This window comes from Macrobrachium nipponense, chromosome 1, assembly GCF_015104395.2.
Source record: "Macrobrachium nipponense isolate FS-2020 chromosome 1, ASM1510439v2, whole genome shotgun sequence".
Lineage (NCBI taxonomy): Eukaryota > Metazoa > Arthropoda > Malacostraca > Decapoda > Palaemonidae > Macrobrachium > Macrobrachium nipponense.
In genome coordinates, this window is record NC_087200.1 from 136,540,252 (window position 1) to 136,568,222 (window position 27,971).

A 27,971-nucleotide genomic window follows, 5' to 3' on the forward strand; every position below is an offset into this window, starting at 1 on the left:
TCGTTATGACGTTACAGTAATTAATGTTTGACGAATCGTTTGATATACGTTTCCAGTTTTTCCTTCAGAGTATTATCTCTGCATAAAGCTTTAGGTGACGCTAGCGTGGCTCTGCAAAAACTGCTACGGAAAAAATGGACGGAATCTGATTTGCATGATGAATGTCTATTATCTTCATCGAATAGGATTATGCTTAAAATTGCCTTAAATATTTGCCTACATCGTCTCCCCCACCCACCCTCTCTCTCTCTCTCTCTCTCTCTCTCTCTCTCTCTCTCTCTCTCTCTTCAGCGAGATACGCAAACAGGGAATATATATTTCCATATGTATTTCCCATACTTCAGCAGGTTTTTCCAGAAATAATAATATTGATAATAATAATAATAATAATAATGCTGAAAGAAAGCCTATTTTAGCGTCCAATAGATGGCAATGCAATAGTGTTAACCTGCATTCTTAATATTCTTGACACATGAATGGGCAAGCCAGTGTTCTTATGTAGCCCAGCTCCGAAGAAAACAATAAAGTCTTAAATGAATGGAAGGTTGGGAGAGTCAAGGAAAACGAAAGTGGAAAGGAAAGGCCAGAGTCTGACAAAGAGAAGAAGAAGAAGAAGAAGAAGAAGAAGAAGAAGAAGAAGAGGTATAATCTTAACAGGCGATGGAAGGCTTCACTGGCCTATTTTAAATAAGCTTTTGCGACCCATGAGTTGCCATAACTGCATAACTGCGAGGAAACCGGAGTTAGCGTAGGTCAGGGCTCTGCTGTGTAGGCTGTATGAGAAAAAATCATATAAGTTCGTAGCTTCAACAGACATGACCACCACAACATCCCGTCATGGCGTCATTATGGTTGATTTTGACTAACACAAATGGAGGAATATTGGAACGGTCCCTCATTCTCCTTGAGTGACTTCGCACCCGCGAATCTCCACAAAACTAGAATAGGTATTTCGTCGGCAACCGGATGAGATGCGTTGGACGCTGTTTTTAAGACCCTGACAACGTTTTGCGAGTTTTTCCACCGTCATTTTCCTGTGGAAAGTTCTACACAAACGCAGTTCCCAGAATTGAAAATATCCGAACTTCCATCCTTGCCGGGAGGCCTTTTTTTTTTTTTTTTTTTTTTTTTTTTTTTTTTTTTTTTTTACGTCCTGTGGAAATTGAGAAGGCCAGATCTTTTTACTTTTATGCTTATTCATTTATTAATTCACTTACGTATTTCTTGTACCGTCGATCGGAGGCCTTTGAATTTCACAAAGTAAATGACGGCGAGCACTGGTGTTCAAACAAAGGACTATGAGTTGTCTGTAAGTACTGAGAAATGATTGGCCTTCATAATGCTGCCTCGTTGGCAAGACCTGCAAATCAGAGCTCTGACGCATTATAAATATCCCTAAGGATGACCCTAATTTCCTAACTGCCAAAAAGGAATCAGAAGTTCGTCGTGTCTCCTGCTATTGGCCTGGTAAAGACGACGAATTCATTCTATTACTGTTAACCGCCCTTCAGCCTGGGACGTACACATGTACGTCTTTTACGGTACAGTAATAAAAGACCGGGACGTTACGCGTGTACGTCTTTCATCCCCCATCCCTCCTCGAAAAGCAAAGGCGTTTTCTTTAGCTTGGATGGTTTCCAGACACAGTATTGTGTACGAGAGAGGGTGCTGAAGCTCCACCCACAATTCATTCCTAACCAATGAGCGTCCGATGGACGTCGTGACGTCATTTTCATATGGGATATTAGAGGGGTACTGGCCAACATATACCAGTGCGCCTCAGGCTATTATCTGAGAAGGATGAATACCAATTTGTCCGTAAACCATGTAGATTTGAAATTCCAAATCTTTTTCCCCTTTTGATTGCAGTTATTTTATGTTTTTTTTTTTTTTTTCAGTATCATGTCAATGATATGTGTTTCAGAGTCAGGGTCTGAGTACCTTGCCAAATCTATCAGATGATGATTATAGTGATAATTTTTTAGAGTTGACAGTGACACGAGTGTTTGGAAGACATTGACCTCTTGTCGATGAAGGCTGGCAGTTCATAACTGATCCTCTTGTGACTTCGCCCAGACCCACCCCCCCCCCCTGATTCACGGAGGGTGGCAATGGGGTGGGATTCCTGCTTATACACCGATTTCATCTGCTTACGTGATGCATTTTTTTTCCTTTTTTGTGGTGATGTAATTGACAATTGTGTGAATGGATGAATGCTCGGGCCAGAGTAGTACTTTCTTCAACAGGAAAGCGTAAGGTGAAGGACTTCTATGGAGGCCTGTTACTTTGTGATGAGATGTGTTTTTTATAGCTTGCTGATGATAATGGGGGTGGAATAAACTGCCCCATATGTATATACGTATTGGTCACGAGATGCTGTTGCTTTTTTTTATCATTTTATTATTATTATTTTACTATTATTAACTGTTTTATTATTATTATTATTATTACCAGCTGCCTAAACATTCATTGATGTAGCTGTTTCTGTATGAAACCTAGGAATAACTGTTTCAGTAAGAAACTAGTACTGCTATTACACTACTACTATTTTACTACTACTACTACTTTTTCTGCTACTTTATTTCTATTACTTTACTGCTATTTCTACTACTTTATAAAACAGTTCCTACTTCTGCAATTACTTTTTCTACTAATATTCCTATTTTTTTCCGATATTCTTACTATAATTTTTTGTAATTTTTTGACAATGGGGTAAAAAATATTCATTGATATCCATACACACATGTTTTCACTAAGAATATGAAGGAAAAATATGAATAACATAAAATTTAGTGGGGAGCAAGTAATGATTGATACTCGCGGTCGACAGGGGGTCTCAATGCGGTATGCAAGCATTAGCATCAATGTAGCAGGGCCGTGGCGAAGGGGTTAATGACCCTCACTCCTTCGTGATTCTTTGCAGTGCCTTTTTTATTCTCTATTAATCATGATATTACTCTGAAAATTTTGGTAGGTACCTACCATACCCGCTCTTGTGCCGCTCAAAGCTTAAAGTAAGGAACCTTGTACGTACAAATAGACACCATAATCTTTGAGAGATTGAATTTCTAATCAATGGCTCTGTGGGTTTGTTCCATATGAATAGGGTTCATTATCTGAATAATAACTAATAACAATAATTACTGATAACCGGAAATTTATTAATCCTGCTGCTTTAGCTTGCTTGTTTTTCAATTTGTTAGCAGGCGTACGTAATAAGTCACTTGTCGATTCTGGTTAAAATTTGTACCAAATTGACCGTCTAACTAACAACGAGTGGTAATTAGTTCCAACTTGGCGGAGGTGATCTTTCATGGCGCCACCCAGCAGTATTCATCGACCTCCGTAGAAAGTTCATTTGATGGGATACGTTTTGAGACAGGTTTCTCAGGATCCCTTCACTCGCTCTTAGGATATCCTGCCGAGAGTATAATCAACCACAAAGACACCGGAAAGTAGTGATACATAAGCACGCAACAATACTTGTAGTACAATTGCACTTGTAACACCTAACTGTGAAAAAGTAATAGTACTAGATAACTAGAACAATGGATTTGTTTTTTTTTTATATGGAACTTTAACCTACTAATGCATTAATATTTGGTATATCTTCTACGACTATGTCTACACAATTTGATACGCTTCCGGACCGATTCTATAAGTTTTCGGCAGAGATTTGATCGATGCTATCCCATCTCTTTCAAGGTAAAGCGAGCCTCTCATTACCTTGGTCTCTATATTCATGCATCGGGATGCTATGAAAATCCACGGAGTAAACAAATCGACCACGAGAAATTTTCAAACGGGAAATTGAGCCCTGTCTTCCTACGCAATAGGGGAAAAGTAGGGACAAGGAGGTTAGACTAATATAGCCTCCTTGTGTAGGGACAAGGTAAGGGGGATAATCAAGGCGGGAAAATTATGTGTCCAAGCAGTGCATGAATGACCTTCAGATTTTACCTGTTTGAACCAACGTCTATATGTGAGTATTGAAATACTTCGAAATCCACAAAGGTCAAAAAAATCGACATGACTAATTTACAAACTGACAACTAACTAAGTCCTATCCTCCAAAGAAATAAGGGAACTTTAAGAAAAGTAACGAGGGGTGGTGGGGGGGGGGGGGGGGAGGAATCAAAGCGGGAAAATGATCAGTGTGGATAACCTTAACTCTATCAGGTTTTGCTTACTTGAGCCTACGTTCACATTCATGTTAAATTGTGTAAGAAGTCATGGAGGGCATACCAAGTATTTGGCGCCTCAATGGGTGAGTGTTCCATAAAGTTTAATTGTTCTACTACTATTAATTTTTTTTTTTTACAAATTTGTTTTTTCACTGCTCGGTGTAGGTCTCGCAATTGCACCCAAGCTCATTTGTTTTAAATTGCAGGAACTGTAATTAGGAGGATACCAAAATGTTATATGTAGAATATGTTGTAGGCATAGGAACGTGTTACTATTCAGGAGACTGAACCTGTTGTGGATGAATCCTTTCAAGTTTGGTTGGTTTCTGTCGAGTTGAAAGTCAATCAATAATATTAATAATAATGATAAAAACTTACCTTGCAATAATTAAAGAGTAAGCAATGCCTGTAGCGCCATTTAAGTCATTCTGGTTCCTTGTTGGTCAAGTTAGCCGAATTATCCATGAGTCACGAAAGCTTGTTAGATATAGCCTGGTCATAGATAGCCTGTGTCAGGCTGGTCATGAGTGGTCCTGTGTAGGTAACGTTAGTACTCTGAATGGTTAATGATCAGGAAAATTAATTATCTTTTTTCAACGCGACGAAAGCACCTTATGGAATTTGTGAATCCCTTGGGATAGGAAAGGCAAAGCAGTGTTCATGTTATTGAACAAGAATCTAATAAATATCAGTAAATAAAAGTCAACACTTGACATTTTGGATTTTGGAGGATTTTTGCGTCTTCGTCATAGAGTTCGGTCTATATGGAAAGGAAGTCTCAATGTTATAACAGGGGGTATTGAGTCATTGATTAATGTGTGAAATATTATATTACAATGAAGAGAAGCAAGCTCTCGCCAAGGTACTTACTTGAAAGGTTGTTATCAGTCAATGGTTACAAAGAAGTGGGAAAGGAAAATATTTATTAGACTACTGTACCTAAGGTTAGAATTACAGTCAATAAAAGTTACAGATTATAACTTTTTCCAAATGTAAACTGGGAAAATATTATAGAAGATTGCATCGTTGTTAAAGGAGAATGAAAACTATTTTTAATACACCACGAAGGGATATTGAGATGAATAATGGTCTTTTAAACAGATGTTGGGAGAGATATTACATTACTCACGTGTATTTTCGTAGCTTTAAACAAATAGGGAATCTAGTCATAAATAATTGTTCATAGAGACTGGTTCACTCGTGGTTAAGACTGCCATTCCCTCTCCTCCTTACTTTTTTCTCTTTTTTATGCCTCGCTGTCATGCAATCAGAGTCTGGGTACACGAGCGTTGAAAACGTCGCGTTGCTGACTATCTCGTTGAGATTTTGGCCTGACTAGACGATCACTATTTTCGAAGCGTTACCAAGTATCAAACTAACATATTTGTATAGGATCTACTGGTCCTTTTTACCAGATACGTATGTTTAGTTCGTTATGCATGCTGTCCTCGTAGGATGTGTGACAGTCTTGTGCCTCTTTTTTTTTCCGCTTCCGTCTTGTCATTCCAGTCAGGGAATATTGCCATCCCTATTTCAGTACAGAACTTAGCTTTTATTTCACGGTTTTGACATTATATAATGCCTGCAGTCTGCCTGCTTTCAACTTCACAAATAAAGTAGTCCGTGTCGAACATCTCTTGTGCTCTCTCTCTCGTGGTACTGGCGTAGAGTGGCATCTTGACCCCGGTACTGTTGTAGAGGAGCCCAGAGGCCTAGCTCAGTCACGGTTCTCGACCTTTTCGTTACCGAAGAACCCCTTTTATCTAAATAGTTTTTCCTAAGGACCCCCCACAGTATATTGAAAGGTCTGTCAGCTTAACATAATGACTTTTTTAAACTAAAAACAAAACCGTGTTAATATATTCTATCAAAAGAAAGATGCGTGTAACTGAATACTTATGAAAAATAAGAAAACCAATATATGGGAATAAGAGAAGAAATACAGAACAGGAAAAAAAATTATTGATGACTCCTTTGATGAGATGGCTGATGCTGCTTAAGGGCTAATACCGAATTTTCGGTTCTAGATTTAATGACAGATAGCTTTAGGCGCAAATTAGCTTTTACATTTAGCCTTTTCCTATATTTGGAGGTAATCCAGGGGGGCCACGAGCCTGAAGTTAAAATTATACATGAATATATATATATATATATATATATATATTATATATATATATAATATATATATATATATACATATATAATTTTAACTTCAGGCTCGTGGACCCCGCCTGGATGACTTCTGCGGACCCCCAAGTTGAGAACCACTGGTCTATCCTATCTGGGTGCCGTCCTACCACCGTACCAGCTGGGCGCCATCACAATTTCGTATAATTCAGGCAAGGCGTTACTAGCACGCGCTATTAACGTCGACACCGACGTTAGAAATTCCTGACGCCCACGTAACTCGACCTAACGTAACGCTATACTCTGTTTTTTTTCATCTGTCCGATCCGGCTGTGGGGTTTTTTGTATGGTAACACTGCGTCCTGGGCTTTAATAGTTACGCTACGTGTAGTTTTTAGGTAATAAAGGATATTTGGGTGTACATTTGCAACTGAAAAGTGTTTAAATATTTACTGTATGCGAATTACACCATTAATATTCGAAATAGGTTATTGTTATTATTGTTGAATGTAAGCTCCCTTTTTCGGGTGGCGCGGATGGACAGCCGACGCAGTGGCGGGAAAATTGCTTCTCTCGCTGTTCACTACGGCAAGTATGTCAACGTATTACTTCATTATACGTAAGTATATCAGTATGTACTGTTAATTTTTATAAAGTGCGTTACAGCATATACGATATGACGTAACTTGGTTTAGCATCTGTTTGATGGAATTTGGCGTCTGGCTGTTCCATTCGCCACCCCGAAAAGGCAGCTTACATTCGACAATAATAACAATATTTTCTATTTCGAATATTAACGGTGTAATTCGCATACAGTAATTATTAAAACACTTTTCAGTTGCAAATGTACAACCAGATATCCTTTATTTACCTAAAAACTTACACAGCGTAACTATTTTGTTTCAAGCCCGGGACGCAGTGTTAGCATACAAAAACACCACTGGCGGATGGACAGATGAAAAAAAAACAGAGTATAGTCATGTTCGTGTAGTTCAAATTAGTGGTTTCCCATTGAAAAACATGGGAAGATAACTCACTCCGTGAAAGACAGTCAGCAACGAGTTGTTTTTAAGTGCTCGGGCGTTGATACACGAGCACTAAAACGTCGCGTTGCTGACGCCATCTGACGCTGTCTTTTACAGATTGAGGAATCTTCCCCTGCTTTTCAATGGAAAACCACTTATTTGAACTACACTAGCGTTACTATAGTAGATTCACATCAACCGTGCATTTGACGTCTAGGCCAGTCCCTTACGACGCTCCTGATTGGCTGTTGGTATAAGCCAGTCACAGGACTGGAAACTCTCAGTTTCTCTCGAGAGTTCACATAGGTAGGATGAATGTTCCACCTCTCCTGAAAGACGTTTCCCCCCAGGAGAGGTGGAACATAAATACTACCCGTGTGAACTCTCGAGAGAGACTGAGAGTTTCCAGCCTTGTGCAGTGATGCCGTTTTTTCTTCACAGCATTGGCTTTTAGCAGTGTTACCATAAGCAGTTCTGATATTTCTACGTTATTTATGATTTATTGGTTAGATTGCTTATTTTCCGATGTAGAATTACACGTCACTAGCTTCGCATAAAGTATTTTTGATGAAGAAAAATAAAGGACTTCAATCAAATTCATTTCTATAAATAAGCAGGATATGTTTTATAACTATTTCCATAATAAAACATAAAAAGGCAAAGTGAAGGATTCTATTCCTCAGCGCCGTGGCCTGTGGTCAGTAAAGCCAGGGAGGGTTGCCAGATGTCACTAGAAAGCCACACTAGTTGACGAAATTCCTCAAAACGGCAACCCAGGCCCTGACTGGCTTATTAACAGCCAACCGGAAGCGTCGTAAGGGACTGGCCTAGACATCAAATGCACGATTGATGTAAATCTACTATAGCGTTGCGTTAGGACGCGTTATGTGGGCGTCAGTAATAATGTCGATGTCGACGTTACTAGCGCGCTCTAGTAACGCCATGCCTGAGACTACACAAGAAGCTGATGGCGCCCATCTGCTAGGACGGCACTAAATAAGCTAGACCTCTGCAATCCTCTACATGGGCGTCGTCAGGTAGGGGCAAGGGGGGATACTTGGGCCCCCTCCTGAAATCCTAGATAGAATACATATAGATATATATATATATATATAATATATATATATATATATATATATATATATATATATATATAGTTGCACCAAGGGACCCAGGTTGAAAAAGAAAAAGGGAACTGGTTGTCAACCCTATTGCCATTTGCTTTTAGAATAGCAAACACTCGACTGATATGCTATGTTCATTAGCCTCGTTTCAATTTTCATATCAAGAAGCTTTTCTGTTTCAAATATATGACAAGTCCATTGAGATTATTATAATCATTACATCATATCTGAGTTAGTTCTTAATAGATAGTTTTCTGAGGGTAGTGCCGTCAGTGTACCTCAAACGCGGCGTGCTGTAGGTCTTTATTGTATATATACAAAAAATATATATTATATATATATATATATATATATATATTTATATATCTATATTATATCTATATAAATATATATATTTATATATATATTATATATTTACATATACATATATATATATATATATATATATATATATAGATATATATATACATATATATCCTATATATAGATATATATATATTATATATTATATATATATGTTCTATAAATATATGTATATATACATATACTATATCTATATATATATCTATATATATATATATATATATATATTATTATTTATATATATGTGTGTGTGTGTGTGTGTATATATGTATATATTACATATATGTATATATATATATAATATATATATATATATAATATTTATATATATATATAGTATATATATAGTATATATATAGATAAATATATTACATTTTACTACATTCTAGAGTATATTTTTGGTTTAAATAAATTAAAGGTATCCTTATCATATTGTATAATATTTGTATGTTTAGATTTCAGTTGAACAGTTAATGGAACCACTAAATAAAATTCAACGTAACTTTCTGTATTTTTTTTCTTTATCGCATCTTGCTTCACTTAAGTTATTGGCATCGCAATTCCACTGCATATATAGGCATTAGATAATTGTTTTATTCATTAAAGAAATGCAAGAGCCTCGGTGGCGTGGTCGGTATGGTGTTGTCATGCCACCTCGATGGCCGCGAGTTCGACTCTTGGGCATTCCATTGAGGAGTGAGAGATGTGTATTTCTGGTGATAGAAGTTCACTCTCGACGTGGTTAGGAAGCCATGTAAAGCTGTTGGTCCCTTTGCTGAATAACCAGTGGTTCCATGTAACGTAAAAACACCATACAAACAAACACAAAAGACAACTTAAGAAATGCAGGCGCTGATACTATTTTTGGAATTAACCTGCTAGTTCAAAGGGTCAGAAGTGTTTGTCTGATTGATGAAAACTATCCATGTATGTTTGAAGATTTGACCCCCTTGGAAAATATGCTGTAGACGGCCCCCATGCTCCTCTACAGATGCCACTCTACACCAGTACCATGAGAGACAACAAATTTATTTGTGAAGTTGAAAGCAGGCCGGCATTATATAATGTCAATATGAATTATTATATCTGTGATAAAAGTAGAACTTGTCGCCATACCTTCGGTGGTTTCCAAACATAACGGGAAATTGACCTGTAGAGTCTGTCCAAAATATGTAGGGTAAACCCATAAACGTCTTACATTTTCCCTCATTGCATGTCTAATGATTTCAAGGCACAAGGACCTGTCACACATCCTACTTGGACAGCTTCCATAATGGAATAAACACGCTTGTTTGATACTTAGTAACGCTTCGAAAATAGCACTCATTTAGCCTGGCCAAAAACTCAACTGTAGACAGCGTCAGCAACGCGACGTTTTTAGAGCTCGTGTATCCCGATCCTTAGAACTTAGTAAGTTCAACCGAAGATCCAATGCATTACTACGCCTTTGCAATTCAACTTGTGTTCTAATATTTTACTAAAATTTGTATTAATTTTTTTATTTATATATTCGACTGTTTTTCTAATAACTGATCTCTTTCTGTATATCCCATCACCGTCTATTACTTCTAGCGAATGAACACCATATTCTTTGAAAGTTTGAATTTCAAGTAAAATGGGCCCTGTGGGCTTGTTCTATAAGAACAGGGTTCCTCTTTTGAATAATAATCTATATATATATATATATATATATATATATATATATATATAATATATATATATATATATATTATAATATATATATATACATATATATATATATTGAATGTGTGTATTTTTGTATGTGTATGTGCGTGTGCGTATGTTCCCGCGTAACAACTATGAAAAGCACTGAGCAGCTTCAACCAAACTTGTTATACATTATGAGTGACTTACTATCTGGGAAAGAAAACTGTGGGGATAAGACATCACTGGCAAAAAAGTGGGAGGGGTTGGGAAGGCGGTGACATGTAAAAATAACGGAAAATGGCAGATACTAGTGTCTAAGCCATAGTTTTCGAGGTTGCTGAGATGAATAGTGACACTCCCGATACCTTTTAAGTCCAAGCTCAGCCCTGATAGAAATTTGGAGGGGAGAGAAGGGGTGAAATATAAAATGTCAAAAATGCTGGGCAATGTAATTGAAGCGCCTATCTTAATAGGAAAGGGAGAGAGCGAGAGGGACAGGAAGTGAGAGAGAGAGTAGAGGGGGTGTGGGAGGGAAGAAAGAGGGAAAGAGGAAGTGAGAGAGAGAGAGAGAGTAGAGGGGTGTTAGGGAAGAGAATGACAGAAAGATTGAGGCAGACTTGGAGAGAGTTTTCCCGGGCAGTGGCGGGTTGGTCAGCTAGATATGATGATATTTATAATTATTAATAATGATAATTATCAGTCAACGCCGAGGACATCTCTTGACTAGGCGGACATTTACTCTGTGTTGAGTGATCTTGTTGTTCATTGATTTATTTGTGTTGAATGCTCTCGTTGTTCATTGATTTATTTGACTGACTGATTTATGGTCACTAAAATTGGCCTCATAACATGTTGTTGTTTATGCTTAAGAGAGACCACTGAAAATAAAGTCATTAAGCATTCCGGAATATAAGATTGAGAGAAATGGACGTTAGAACAAAGGGAGCTACTGGTGAAATCCGGTGAGCTTCGTGGGACAATTGCATTAGGGTTCTTATTAGTTTTATCAAGTAGATAAGTGATTGTGATTTGCTTCGTGAATGTTTTTTTTTTTTATAATGATTGATAAAGTAGAATGATATAGATAGACAAAGAGGGAGATGGATAAATAGATAGAAAGATAAGTCGGTAGGTAGATAGATAGATAGATAAAAAGGGTTTTATTTATATTTATATATTATATATATATATATATATATATATATATATATCTATATATATATATATATGTATATATATATATATATATATATATATATATATATATATATATATGGAGAGATAGAGAACAAGTAATAATAACAGAAGAAGAGTGATGGAAATAGAGTTGCTGAGTGAAAGGCAGTGAAGGAGGGGGGCAGGCAATCACAAGATGAAGAACTCGATAAGGAGGAAAGTTCTGGCTGCCCTCTTTCGGGAACTTTATCTGAAGTTCTGTGATCTCAGGCTTCCGACAGGGCCTGGCATAAGGCTCTCTTGGCCAAACTCGCGTTTTGTGGATCGCCTTCCCTTTGACAACTAGTTTCGTGTTTACGACTGAAACGGTCTAGTATGCCTGTTGTCATTGATGGAATCCCTATCTTTTGAGACGTTCTTAAGAATAAGGTTTCTCTAATTTCCCCTTTCCGTTTTTTTTCCTTTTTTCTCTTCATTTAGTGGCCCTCTTCCTTTTCCTGCTTTCATTTTCCATCAGCCATTTTCCTATTCGTCAGCCTCCTTCAGAAATTTAATATATAACTCAATTTAGTTCATGTGAAGCTTGATGCAATTGGATAATAGAAATATAAAATGAAAGAAACCTCAAAAAATAGAAGTACAAAAATATTTAGATAGAAATTCATACTGTAAACTAAACATAGGCATAATAGAAATAAAAATAATAAAAAATACAGCTAATAAATATGAAAATGACTAAATTCACTCGTTAACAATGGCTCCAATGATAACAGCTTTTGTTAGTGAGGGTTTCTTTTACTTTAACCATAAAATTCAAACAGACGCTCCGACTGACTTGGACGTAGGTCAAATGGTAAATAAGATATCTAATCACAAGCTTCACATGCTTTGATTTTTTAGCGGATCATTTTCTAATTAAACAATGTTTGAAAGAATAGTAGTGTAGTTAGGTTACTCCCATACAAAGCTAAAACATACGTAGATATTTGGAGGGAAATGGAGAGAGGTAGCTGGAGTGGTATGTGATAAGAAAATGTCAATCAAGCTAAAAGTCATGATATATAACACAGTGATATGAACAGTGTTAATGTATGGAGCAGAGACATGGGCTCTGAGAAGAAAAGAGGAAGTAAAGCTTGAGAGAACAGAGATGAGAGCTGAGGTGGATTATGGGAATATCGCTGCTTGAGAGATTGGAAAATGATGAAATAAGAAGGGGTGCCTTTGTAAAGATTACAGAGGGGATAAGAGATTCACGATTGAGATGGTATGGGCATGTGTTGAGGATGGATGACGAGGAGGGAGTGAAGAGGGCTTGGGAGATACCTGTTAGAGGAAGAAGATCGAGAGGGAGACAGAGAATTAGATGGCGAGATTTAGTGAAGGAAGGTATGGAGAGAAGAGGTTTGGTGGAGGGGATGCCTTTGATAGAAGGCAGTGGAGAAGGCGCATCAGGCAACCGACCCCTTATTAAAGTAGAGATAACGGTGGGGAATAAGAAGTTATTCAGTAATTATATATTTCATGGACAACCTTGTTCGTATTAATTTCATGACCTGTATTTCATAGAAGTATTTTACCTAATAACGGTTACTATGGTATTATTTGCCTCCAGTTATCCCAATGTTTATTTGTAATTTTATGAGACTTTCTGTTGCTGTTAATTATTTCTTATCGTTCCTCTTCAATGAAGCGTGGCATTCAGACATTCGCGTTATGGAAAGTTTCAGCCTCAGAAAAAGTCCTTTTCTAAAATGTCTTGTTTTTTCGTTATGACTTAAAATTATTCATACGTACCTCGATCCTAACGGGCCGGACGAATTCTGATTGATTTCAGAGCTTCCAAGACGAAAACTTCATCGTAATACGACGCCGTTTGTAGCTCCATGACAATGTATGAGAATCGGATAGCTTAACTCGTTGTGTATATTATGAGCTTTTAAGTAAGTACTATCGTGAAACAGCTGTCTACCTTTAGGGAGCTTCTCGTTTTATAGTTACAGCACTTACGTCTCTTCGGAGCAACTTCTGAACTATGTAAAGCATACGACTGCTTTCTCCCAGTGGAAAAATAGTCTTTCGTACCTGAATGCCATCATACATCGTTCATGATGGTGCTCTAGAGTTACGTACTTTGCAAGTCTGTGAGCTTGTAGTCTTCAGGATACGAACATTATCTCAGGAAATTCATATTTGGTTCAACAGCTGAAGAGGAAAAAGGCGTCTCCCATCTGAGATAATGACATATTCACTATGAAAATATTTAGAAAGCCAATGCTTACAGTTTACGGAGAGTGGAAGGAGAAAATGATTTATGCGATGAAAGTATGAGGGATATTTATTAAAACATATTCAAGGTTTGCGAGCTTTTTATTGCATTCAAAGTCTTTACATTAGTTTTCATATCAGTGGTGGCATAAGAGTAAATTAAGAAACATTGCGACTTAGTGAATTCGTCTCAGTATCATAAAGAAAATATCTAATCATTATCATTTTTCTTCAATAATTCAGTATTCCTGCCGAGAATCCCTTTATGACCTCCGTTTCTTAGAACAATAATTTAATTTGTGTATATGTTTATTTTTAGCTATTGTTGGTAATGTCTTTGCCTTGTCTCTGAAGGTGACAGGCTTCCCCGTTGGGTTACCAGTTCATGGACTGCAGAACTCCATCAAAATAATTCCCGCTCTGTCACAAAAAGGTTGCCAGAAATATCCAATCTGTGTGAAGACTGCCCATGGCATTCCGAAAAAAAAAAAATACCGAGCATTTCTGAGGTGTGTCAGTTCTCAGAATTTTGAGGATATTCCCACAGTGTTACTAGATCGTCCCTTTGGTTCCTAGACTAAAAGAAAAATGTCAGGGAGGTTATTCCTCTTGTCATTAGATATTCACAAAATTCATGTTCAGTGACGTCGGAGAAATTATCTCCTTTTCTGCCAGACGATCCCAGGCTAAAATTCTAAAAATGCCGGACATTCCTTCACTAGAATTCGAATTGTCAAAGAGTTCATTCCTGACTAAAGGCTAAATAACTAAAGAAAGTTGACACCCTCGGTTGCAGATGTTTCCAAACTAAAATTCAGATAATCAAGTTTATCTACTATTTTACCATTGCTCTAAGACTAAATAACAAAGGAGAGTTTATCCTATGAGTTCCCAGACATTTCCGAGCTAAAAACTGAATAACACAAGAGAGTTCATCCTCGTATTTGTCAGACCTTCCCAAACTAGTACCTAATGACTTAGGAGAGTTTGTATTCTCGGTTTCTAGACGTTCCCAGACTAGATATCAAATTGACGCTTGGATAGTTTATTTTGATCTTCTGATGTTCTCAGATGAAAAAATATATTTATGTATGATGTTGGTTGCTAGACCTTCCAGGAATAAAAACCAAAATCTTATCATATAGTCGTCCAAGACTTCCAAGGATTCCAAGACTATAGACCAGATAACATAAGTGAGCTTTTCCCCTAGCTGTCACACGTTTCCAGCATAAAATCAAAATATCTTATTAGCGTTATTCGCTAGTTGCCAGAGATTCCCAGACTCAAAACAAATAATGGTGCGTTATCCATTCTTTTTCCAGACCTTCCCAGACTAAAACCAAATAAACGTCGTGTTTGCCCCTTTTGTCCCTGCAAGTTACCAGGTTCAAAGTCAAATGACTTCGGAAAGTTTTTATCCATCCAGCCCCGCAGGCAGGCATTATGGCAATGATCCTCCTTTGAGCTCTGTTTTGTGCATTTCTACGAACCACATCCACTTCGACAGTCAAGTTTTAAATGAAAATGACAATTCTTTGGAAAGCATTTCTCTAATCAGCGGTGCTTTCCCATCAGCAGCTTTGTCTGGAATCTATTTCCAGAAACAAATAGTTACTACAGTTTTGTTTTTTTAGTTCCTTTACTCGCTAGTTATGGAAAACCCACCAACCAATATCTCACGATTCAGTTAATGATCAAGAGCATTCAGCTGTCATTATCGTTGTTTGGGATTGAAAAAGTATTATAAAGTCTATTTAATTTTATTTGTAAGTAGATTTAACGGGTATTGCTTCATGTGTCTTAATCTTTGCTCCTCTTTCCCTTTCTCACTCACGTGCATCATATTGGTCGAAGCTAGTCGGTAAAATTCATGGTTGTATGGCCCTACGGTCATATAATGATAATAACACGCACCTATAAACTAAATTATGAGTCACTTGATGTTAACATTTTCTGTCGACACCTTCAATGTTCTCTCTTCTTTTAGTCACTTTTCTTTTGAAAGAGGCGTTGATATTGGAGTGACTGTAAGTATGCTCTAGTGGGTCTCACATACTCTGTGCTTTGTAGCTTTGTAGGTCATGATAAAGATTTTTTTTTTCTGCACAATCCTGTAACACCCGCCCCCCCCCCCTCCCCTTCCCACTCCCAAGCGTGCATTATCCCCCTTCCATCGCTTTCTTTTACCTCTTCCCACTTTGCTGACCAATTTCTTTAGCTATTAACTATTTCTATTTTTGCCTTGCTACACGAATTACAATTCCAACTCGATAAACTTCCTGAAAAAACAGAAGCTGGATGAGAGTTCTACAACTGTATTCATCTGTTTTTACCTTTGAGCAACTTCAGGTGATCTCAGAAGATAGAACGAAAAAAAAAAAAATTCCATGCGACGAACAGCGAGTCAGGGTAAAACTGATAAACCAGTAAAGCTCTCTCTCTCTCTCTCTCTCTCTCTCTCTCTCTCTCTCTCTCTCTCTCTGTTCCCTTCTGCGTAGTCCCATAATGCCTGACTAACACTGGATAAAAACTTTCCATGAAGCTCATCGTGTAACGTCATTCAATGAATATAAGTAAATAAAAGAAAAGTGACGTGTGTCTTTGTGCCCTAACGGATAGGTACACATACATTTGTGTGTGTGTATATATATATATTATATATATATATATATATATATATATATATATATATATATATATATTTACCGTCGACTGTAGTCGTTGGGAAATTACTGTGTCGAGGGATCGAGACCCGGCTGTACCGATCCATTTATCACTTATATTATTCCCCATCGGGATATCCCGAAGTAGCCTGAATTGCATATTAAACGACAATTTGCAGCTTAATGATTATATACTATAATTCACGGTGACGTGATAAAAAATCATATTACATAATTATGTATTTATATCAATACAAATGTACGTCATTAATTTCATGGTGTTATTCCCAAAAAAGAGACATTTTGGTACTGGGGTGCTTATTAAATTTCTCTCTCTCTCTCTCTTCCTCTCTCTCTCTCTCTCCTCCTCTCTCTCTCCACACGTGTCATTTAATTTGATATAGAATTGCTTGAATTCTCTCTCTCTCTCTCTCTTTATTCATACGTGTCATTTAATTTGGTATAGACTTGCTTAAATTCTCTCTCTCTCTCTCTCTCTCTCTCTCTCCTCTCTCTCTCTCTTCTCTCTGTCTATATATATATATATATATATATATATATATATATATGCCATTAATTATAGTTATTATATATAAAATACGTGGTATATTATGCTACCTATGTCATTCTTGTCAGTCTCTCGAAAAAGTCGTTCTAAAGACTTGCTCATCCTCTCTCTCTCTCCTCTCTCTCTCTCAAATCTATCTCTCTCTCTCCCTCTCTCTATATATATATATATTATATATATATATATATATATATATATATATATATATATATATATATATATATATATATGTATATATGCCATTAATTGACAGTTAATTCCCTAGACAAAGACGTTTTGGTAAAGACTTGCTTACCTCTCTCTCTCTCTCTCTCTCTCTCTCTCAATATATCTTATATATTATATAGTATATATATATATAAATATCATATATATATATATATATATATATATATTATATATATATATTTATAGTGTATATTGCCATTATTGACAGTTAATTCCCGAGAAAATACGTTTTGGTAAAGTCACCACCCCCCCCCCCCCCCCCTCTTCCTCTCTCTCCTTCGTCTTCTCTCTCTCTTCTCATAATTATATATATATATATATATATATATATATATAATTATATATATATACTTGTCATTAATTTGGTAAAGACTTGCTTATCTTTCTCTCTATCTCTCTCTCTCTTCTCTCTCGCTCTCTCTCTCTCTCTCTCACACACACACACACACACACGCACGCGAGCGCGCACGGTATCGTACTGTAATTTGTTTTCTCTACATTATCATAAGCATCACGTCCTGCTTGGTTTCTCATGAATGTTTGCTTCTTTTTGAAGTATGGCAGTCTTTTGTCGCCAGTAACGGTCATTCTAGGATTCCCCAGGTCAAGAGGGGTCTTTTTGTCTCATACTTTTTTTTTTACCATAAAGATACCGACGCGAACAAAATATACCTAATAACGCTCAGTCTTTGATTGAAAATATCCTGTCGGTAAACATCACGAATTGGGTGACCGGGACCTGCCTCTTATGCAGGTTATATAAATCGGAAAGCGCGGTAGAAGAAAGGGAATGTTGCATTTAAAAAAAAAAAAAGAAAGAGAGAAGGTTGAAAGTCGAGTAACGTTCCTAGCTTGTAATAAAGCGACGCTCGTCATTGAAACTAGTTTAGGAATTCTGCAAAGTTAGGCAGTCGGCCACAATGAGACGCGAAACGAATGGGGTTGGGGGCCCGAGTCAGGTGATGATCGCTTTTAAACACAGATCAAACTACTTGACGAGTTTCTCATTTCTTTTGTATTTGTATCTCTGCTTATGAAACTCCGTTAGTTTTTAGATATTCTGTAACTCTCTTTTGATCTCACTGCTTATCTTTGACAAGGCTTTAAGGGATGTATAGATTAAAATCCTCTACTTTTTCTTGCTTTTGCCGAATATAAATACCGCACTTAAAGCTTTATGTCTTCGAGGAATAGCTGTGTACCTTTGCATACTGTACGTGAAAGGCTTAGCAGGTGATTTAATGTTTTAAGTTTTATAATGATAGTAATAATAATAAATTAGGTTTTCTGAAATTAAAATAAAATTCAGTTGTCTTGGACTCAGGATGTTCCCATTCAAGAATATGTTATTTCAAAATGCCTATACATATGAAAGAATCAGAGCTTCCCTACTATAAATCATTTTTTATTTATATTTTTTAAAAATATATTACTGTTAATGCCCCGATCCACACTTCACTTCTTTGCATTAAGAACTATGTAGGAGTCACTGGACACTGGCAGGATGACCTCCTGACATCCGTATAACCTGGGGTCGACGGGCAGTTCCTCCAGGCCGAGAAGAAACATGAGGTCTTCCATAACTTCCTGGACAGATCTTTTGGATCGTTTGGCTATTGGAAAGTATCCTTTGGGGGTGTCAGTGATCCGCTTCTCTTTTCTATTCAGACTGAAGGGAGATCCTTCAAATTTCTGGTCCAAGGCCTCTAGGGCCCGTGGCGTCAGTGAACTGAAACCTCTCATAACTGGACTTAGCGTATTTGCGTACCCTTTCCTGGTGAAACGATTTTCATTGTCATCACTGCTAGATTTTGCTTTTGTGAAACCTTGCTTGTGTTGCACCAGTTTTTCATTCAAAGAAGACCAGACAGTTGAGATAGTGTCCGGCAACTGTCCGTGAAAGGAGGTTTGAGGGTATGGAAAAGGAAACCTTCCAGGAAAATCCCTATGCTGTTTCCTCTTGTTCCTTTGGTGATCCGACAGGAAGGTATATTTCCTAGGGTATTTCCCCTTAGGAATGTGATCTGGAATTAGTCCTTTTACCTCGGTAGTTTCCAAACCCATCTTCGATTCTGGACGCCATCCTCCCGGTATCCGCTCTGCCATGGATGAGGTGTCATCCGAGTCATAGAGCTGGCGAAGAGGAGATTCTTCCAGATTAGCAAAAGGTAATTCCCAAGCTGCTGGATATTCTGGGAACTCTTCTTTTCTCTTGGAACTTCTCTTCGACCTTTTTCCGAACCTCATTGGCCGCCTGTGGCAATAGTAAGAAATATAAAAGGATTGCATAAGCTAAACAGTAAACAAATAGGACAGCTGCTAATTTCCTGAGGTTTAACAATGAAAAAAGAAAAGGCGATGTACATATGTCACTGCCAAAAATCAAATGAAATCTCAGTTCAGGGTTACCAAACATCCTATGTGATTTCTCAATCACATGTAATTAAGAGGGTATGTTTCTGCAGCAAAGTAAATGGAAGTTATTTGATGATAAATTAATACTTACAGAAAAAAAGTCTTACAAAATATCTCTCACCTGTTAAGACATCGGGTACAATGGAGTGTCAGGTCAGGAAAGGAGCAGATGATCTCACATCTCAGCCCTTCAACGTCACATTCAGGTGGTGATGCCCAAACTTGCCACGTGCAGAGACTCCATAAAAGCACCAGGAAGCTGCCAGTCCGCACCATCTGTGTAACAGGAGGCAAAAAGTATTACAGTGATAAAATGGATGTATAAGCGAAATATAAACTAATTTTTTTATTGCTCACACTGAAATTCAACCCTGTGGAATCTTGCTAGATTTCATAGATTAACCAGTCTTGTAACGTACTACTCTTGCCCCGTGTTTCACTTTCCATATGTACTAACTGAATATTTTACTTGTCCTGTAGCTAACGTCAAATCGAAGTCTCTCAAATCACTTGAAGATGATTGCAATATTATTAATGATGCTGAAAAACTAGTTACTGTTCTTAAAACTCGTTAACCTGACATCATTCATTCTCTCCACATAAGCAAACCATTTCACAACACGCTGATCTATCCTTTCACTTATGGTAGCCTTTTTACAAGTCTTCTAAATACCACCACATTTCCCACAATGCCAGTCATTCTTATGTTTCATATACTATGTTAACATTTCTTCTCAACGGCAACAATAACTTCTCGCTTTTATGTCCTATTCTTGCTCCATTCACAGAAATAATCAAACAGGTATGGTTACAATATCTTTCATCTTAGCTTCATTTCTACACTGAGTCAGTCTGTCGTGTTTATCCTTCTATAACAATGTCCCTTTCATGATAAGAAGTTCTCATTTCTCTTAACAAATGTTGTGCAACATCTCAACACATTTTTATGAACGCATCAAAACTTTCTTCTAGGCCCCTAAAAGCCACATGCATCTTCTTCACTTTTCTCTTAAACTTTCCTCGGAACTATTTCGCAACAATCACTTGATCTAATCACCCTTATCCTAATCTAAAACAATCCATCCTCCATCCGTCCCACCTTGTCGATCAAGAGTCTACCAAACACTATGATTCATGCCCTATCTCAGGGAGTAAGCCTGCAAACTAGATATATTTATCTATATATATATAGATAAATATATATATATATACTATATATATATATATATATATATATATATATATATATATATATATATATAGATATTTATATATCTTTATATATGTGTGTGTATATATATATACTGTATATTTGCTAGTCATTTTCTTTCACAGTAAACAAAAGTATAATATTTCAATCAAATAATCACATATGTCTTATTTTCTTTGTCCACTTGAAGTGGCTTCTTGGCACAGATAGAATATTTATGTCCTTCTCAATTTGCGCAAATGGCATCCAGGACAATATTGCCACAGGATGTGGGCGTATAAAAGCTGCCAGAAAATCAATATAAAAACAGGGAAAGGCTGACGGTTGGAAATACAAAAGCCTCCTAAGGACCAGAACGGCGTGTCAGGTACAACGTAGGAACAATGAATCGCTCTCTCTCTCTCTCTCTCTCTCTCTCTCTCTCTCTCTCATACCCTTTCGGTTTCCACCCTTTCGTTTTGAGATGAAGTTGCGAGCCACATGGTCTCGTTTGGTCGGGTAAAATACAGAGGTCCACAACAGGACTGTAATCCTCGTAACCCTCACAGAGAGAGCGTCTTCAGGAAAAGACCTATGCTAACATAAGACCAATTTCATGTAAACAGCTTTCATTCTCAGTGTATCTGAAACCTCTTTGGAAATTGAAGCACAGAAACACAGGAGATACAGACTCATACAGATTCTTAGTACAGATGTATAAACAAAGTATATAGAAATATCAAAGGGAAATTTTCTAGACAATCCACTACGAGCCTTGAATACAAGCTATGTAATCACTACTCTTATCTGATAAGAAATTAATTACTTTTATCCGTGGTAATATGATTTACTACAGTCAAAGGCTGACGTGAAGAGATTCAATAGTAACTTGGAAGGTGTAGTGACACCATCTCAACCTGAACCTTGAGGAATAACGTAGATCGGACCTAACGGATTACGTGTACGTATGTTTGTGTGTGTATGTTTCCATGGCCTCTGTCATTTATTTTTTCATTTCTGATGTACCGGTAAGTAGTTATGTCTTTATTCTTTTGAGGAATGTATACACATTGCAACCATCTATATTTCGGATACCAAAACCTCTTTATCCCTGGTCCTTGGTGAAGTATGGATGCATTAGTTTTGTTATCAGAAATATATGGTTGCAACGTGTACATAGTGTTTTCATGGGCCTCTTTGTCTTCGTAGTACACTGCCAGATAACAGTAGAAGAAACTCGTATGTGTGTACATATATATGTAATTTAAACTGGACGGTATCTAGTGAAGTTATTTATTTAAGAAAAGTTACAAGCTTTCCAGGACTGAGTGTCCTCTTTGTCAGGTACACGTATTAATGCACACAACAGTTGTGTCAGTGATAAACTTTGCCTGCTTCCCCATGCTCTCTGGGAAGTCCCAAGTATATTTTTAAAGTCCATAGTGCATGGAGACATCAAGGAGAAGACTGCAAGCCTCAGGATCCAGACAAACTCTGTGCCTGATTGTGGTAGGAGTTGGAAATCCTTGGAGCAAGATTGCCTTTTCAGTCCGTTTGCAAAATCTGAACACCGTGACTGGATTGTTCCAGCCACGTGTTCCGTTGGACCGGCAAAGCGAGCCCTTTTTTTAGTCTCCTGGACCTCTGTAAATTCATGTAAATACAGTGCATTTAAAACTAGAGTCCAGCATTTATGTAAATTCCTCCTTCCTCAGTAATATCGGCCTTATGCCTGAGTAGTTTTTTTTTTCTCTTTGTTCTGATCCTTCGTCCTTCATTCAAGGCCAATTTTTTCAGTGTTAATTATATTTCATGGGAGTGATCGAGGTGGATACAGAATAATATATCTATCTATCTATCTATATATATATATATATATATATATATATATATATATTATATATATTATACATACATACATATACACATATTCCAGGCTTACAGCTTCTACATATGGAGTGCAAGCTGGTCGTTAAAAGGTCACTCTGGCCATTAGGAGTACAGATATACACGAACGCACACAGACGCATATATACATACATATATAAAAAATGTGTATATCTATTAATATTCATAGATATAACATGATTACATATAAATCTAGTGATATGCAGATAGTCATTCTGCTCTTCTACTGTAATATATTAAAGTATATTATACTATATATATATATATATATATATATATATATATATATATATATATATATATATATATATATATATACATATATAATGTGTGTATATATATAATATATATAATGTGTGCATATATAATATATATATATATATATATATATATATATATATATATATATATATATATATAATACATACATACATATATATATATATATATATATATATATATATATATATATATACTATATATATATATATATATATATATATATATATATATATATATATATATATATATACTTACATACATACATAGAGAGAGAGAGAGAGATAAGATTAGACTAACAAGGTAAGTGTATCTCAGTACCACTAGACGTACTATGTTATTGAATAAAATGAGCGAAGACATCTTATTTCCCTTTTTCGTTTTATGCACTATCTTGTCTTTATTCACATTTTCGTTTTTGCCTCACTTTTTCGTTTTTATTAACTTTTGCTTATGAACTTTTTCTTATTTCATTTTTTTTCGTTCTTAGTTTTTTCATTGTTATTCACTTTTCGTTTTTATTCACTTTTGCCTCTAGTATTCACTTTTTAAATTTGATTAACTTTTCCGTTTTTTTTTTTCACTTTTCCTTTTTAATCACTCTTCCATTTTATGCACATTTTCGTTTTTATTCAACTTCGTTTTTATTCACTTTTTCGTTTTTAATTTCACTTCTTCGTTTTCATTCACTTTTTCGTTCCTGTTTAACTTTTTCGTATTTATTCACTTTCCTTTTTAATTTCACTTTTTCGTTTTCATTCACTTTTTCGTTCCTATTTAACTTTTTCGTATTTATTCACTTTCCGTTTTTAATTTCACTTGTTCGTTTTCATTCACTTTTTCGTTCCTATTAAACTTTTTCGTATTTATTCACTTTCCGTTTTTAATTTCACTTTTTGGTTGTTATTCACTTTTTCGTTCTTATTTCACCTTTTCGTTTTTATTAACTTTTCTGTCTGTTTTTAATTTCATTTTTCCGTTTTATGCACTTTTTTGTTTTCATTTCACTGTGCTTTCTGTCATTCCGTACTCTTTCAAGATTTCATTCTGGTGGAAGGAGCCGATGACCTTGTATAATACGAGAAACAAACGGGAATCGGGTAAGATACGTGTTTATCTGAATACATTGTCAGGTCCGCGAGATAATAAATCATATAAAAACCAAAGCTTATTAATCAGGTACTTGAGCAGTCAAGTGCATACCTTAACTTGTTTCAGGGAAAATCATTTTCATTATTCAGCAACAAATTACTAAAGATGTACAGTATAAAGTATGAATAATATATATATATATATATATATATATATATATATATATATATAGTGTGAGTGTGTGTGTGTGTGTGTGTGTGTGTGTGTGTGTGTTTGTATATGTATATATATATATATATATATATATATATATATATTATATATATATATATATATATATATATATATATATATATATATATATATATATATATATATATATATATATATATATTGATATATATATTGCTGTTCCACTGCAGGACAAAGGCCTCAGACATGTTCTTCGACTCCCTTTTGTTAATGGTATTTCTATGCCAGTCTATAGCCGCAAATTTTCTTAGATCGTCAATCCATCGTCTTCGCTTCCTTCCCCTGCTTCGTTTGCAATCTTTAAGGACCCATTCTGTTATTCTTTTTGTCCATCTATTATCTGACATTCTCGTTATATGTCCTTCCCATGCCCATTTCTCTATCTTACTTGTTGTTAGAATATCCTCTACTTTAGTTTGCTCTCGTATCCATGTTGCTCTTTTTCTGTCTCTTAGTGTTATTCCCATCATTATTCTTTCCATAGCTGTTTGAGTTGTAACTAGCTTATGTTCTACAGCTTTATTTAGGCTCCAAGTTTCTGATGCATAAGCTAAGACTGGTAGGACCATCTGATTAAATACTTTTACTTTTAGAGAAAGTGGCATTTAACTTTTCATAATCTCATTTTGTTTACCAAAAGCTCTCCATCCCATGCTTATCCTTCTTTTAATTTCGGTCTCACGTCCTGGGGAAACACTTCCTGTGTCCTAAGTACGTATATACATTAACAATCTCCAGAGGTTCGTCCATAACCCTTATTTGTTGTCTCTCTGCGTTTTCATTGAACATTATCTTAGTTTTACTCATATTCATTTTCAATCCTACATTTCTAGTTTCACTATTCAAATCTTCCATCATCTTTTGCAATTCCTCCCGTGATTCACGGAATAGAACTATGTCATCTGCAAATCTTAAGTTGTTAAGGTATTCCCCATTAATGCTAATTCCTACATTTTCCTAATCTAAATTTTAGGCACGCTGTGAATAATTTAGGAGAGATAGGGTCTCCCTGTCTAACTCCTTTCTCAATCGGAAATTTCTCACTATCTTTATGTAGTTTTATGATTGCTGTACTACTCGTATAGATATCTTCAAGTGTTCTAACATAAGATTCATCTATTCCTTGCTTTTGAAGGGCTTTCATTAATGCTGAAGTTCTGACAGATCCAAAAGCTTTCTCATAGTCTATAAATGCCATACATAGTGGTTTGTCATACTCTGTTGATTTTTCCTTTAGCCGGTTAATTACATGGATATGGTCAGTTGTTGAATACCCGCTTCTAAAAACTGCCTGCTCTCTTGTTTGATTAAAGTCTAGTTGTCTTTCTATTAGGGCGAATATGATCTTTGTAAATATTTTATATATTACTGGGAGTAAACTTATTGGGCGGTCATTTTTCAGGTCTTTTGTGTCTCCCTTTTTGTGAATTAATATAATGATAAAATTTTTCTAATCTAGAGGTATAGAGCATTCTTGCAAACATTTTGTGTAAAGTTCAGCGAGTTTTACTATTATGAAATCTCCTCCATTTATTATTAAATCAATTGTTAGGCATCTTCTCCTGCTGCTTTGTTTCTTTTCGTGTCTTTTAATCCTTACTTTACTTCTGCTGTTACTTTTGGTACCGGCTCAGGTGTTTCATTATTTCTATCGACAAAGGTATTTCTTAAATCTCTATTGTGCAGCATTGTATAGAAATCCTCAGCAGTTTTCATCACTCCATCTCTTTTGTTGATGATATTTCCATTTGCATCCTTTAAAGCAAATGTGTTGGCGCCCTGTTCCAAGTCTTCTAATAGAAACATTTAAAATACCGAAAGGCATAACAAAAGTATCCAGTAACCTATTTACGTTTAACGAAAACCAGACAAAAAATAATGGATGGAAACTAGAACTGAAGAGATAGGCTACAACACATCCCATTGTGGGAACTTCTTTACATACACGATATGTGACACATGGAATAAACTGCCAGAAGAAGTTGTAAACAGCAACAGTGTAGAGGACTTTAAAAGAAAGTTAGACAGAATCATTAGGACACTGAATGTTTGTTTGTTTGTATGGTGCTTTTACGTTGCATGGAACCAGTGGTTATTCAGCAACGGGACCAACGGCTTTGCGTGACTTCCGAACCACGTCGAGAGTGAATTTCCATCACCAGAAATACACATCTCTAACACCTCAATGGAATGGCCGAGAATCGAACCCGCGACCACCGAGGTGGGACGCTAACACCATACCAACCACGCCACTGAGGCGCTTGGGACACTGAATGCACAGTAAAACCCTCCTAGAGATAAGTGAGCGCACGATGCCTCCTCGGATGGACTAACAAGTCTTGGAGACAACCTAATCCTTGTAACTCCTTGTAACCCACAGTAATAGAAGTAGTAGCTGTAATCTCTCTCTCTCTCTCTCTCTCTCTCTCTCTACACATACACACACAGTAATAGAATTAGTAGCTGTAGTTTCTCTCTCTCTCTCTCTCTCTCTCTCTCAGTAATAGAAGTAGTAGCTGTAGTGAAGATTAGAAGCCACTTGAGCCGCCCCCGCACTGCACTCTCCTCTCTCTGACGCTGATTACCATTCACTCCTATACTCTCACACTGGCACTTGCTGGCTAGTCCATTTTTACCAACCTTACGAAACACTGGTCACCACTTAATCTTCAAATTAGAAACCTTATCTCTAAATCACACAATTGTTTAAAAATAACAAATTATGTACGTCGGACGTAGGTTGTCAACTACGTGACACGCACAACGACGTTTCTGTAAACTTGGTTTCTGCTTATCAACCTCTTATCTTTCTTTTTTTTTCAGCAACCTGTTAGATACCGTCCTCTTTTTTTCTTTGTGACGCCATCTTTCGTGTCAATATTACAGTGTAATTTCATATCTTCATTTTTTAACAAACCTAAATATTTCACTTCACCGTGTTCCCATGAAATGATCTGATATTTCCTGTTTTCAAAGTCTCTTATGTTGCTTGCTACTCAGTTATTTCACAGACCACCAGTCCAAAAAGTCTGTAGATTAAATTTGTATCTATAGACCTTGACCAGCCCCACTCCCACCCACCCACTACAAAACAAAAGAAAAAAAATCATGGACGTGTTCCGTTTGGGTAATAATAAAACAAGTAGAGTAGACGTCAAATTGCCGATATATTTACCGAGATTTTCTGTGCACCATTTTCCAGTTTGTTACCAAGAATAGTAAAAGTGTTAAGGATTACCAGAGGTCATTTGTACTTCCAGCTGAGGGCCGCTTTCCTTGAACAGTCGAAAATGTTCCTACATCTCGAAACTTTTCGACCTTTCGACATATTTCAGATTCTCGTGGAAGTCAGTAAACCTTGTTTATCGTCTACCGTATCTCCTCCAGCTTCCGTTTTCCTTTCTGCCACTCTTGCTTCTTTTTCTCTTCCGGATCTCCTCTA

The 27,971-nt window shown here is 36.4% G+C and overlaps 1 protein-coding gene and 1 long non-coding RNA gene across 3 annotated transcripts in view; one reads left to right on the top strand and one right to left on the bottom strand.

Moving 5' to 3' along the window:
* Positions 1-17,805: 17,805 nt before the first annotated feature.
* The window catches only part of LOC135219664 (uncharacterized), a 56,575-nt gene continuing 46,409 nt past the window's right edge, over positions 17,806-27,971 (bottom strand). The window contains exons 1-3 of one of the 2 annotated variants that reach the window (XM_064256610.1): positions 23,519-24,266; positions 19,931-20,085; positions 17,806-19,648 (exon numbers count right to left, since the gene is read on the bottom strand). In XM_064256610.1, the coding sequence (XP_064112680.1) occupies positions 18,850-19,648; positions 19,931-20,085; positions 23,519-23,548 (984 nt within the window). In that variant the 5' untranslated portion in view covers positions 23,549-24,266 and the 3' untranslated portion in view covers positions 17,806-18,849. Of the gene's footprint in view, positions 19,649-19,930; positions 20,086-23,518; positions 24,267-27,971 lie in introns of those variants that run through there. The other variant, XM_064256611.1, reaches the window with a different exon arrangement.
* The window catches only part of LOC135219665 (uncharacterized), a 116,622-nt gene continuing 110,520 nt past the window's right edge, over positions 21,870-27,971 (top strand). Inside the window, exon 1 of the long non-coding RNA XR_010315483.1 lies at positions 21,870-21,959. This is a non-coding gene — a long non-coding RNA (uncharacterized LOC135219665). The remainder of the gene's footprint in view (positions 21,960-27,971) is intronic.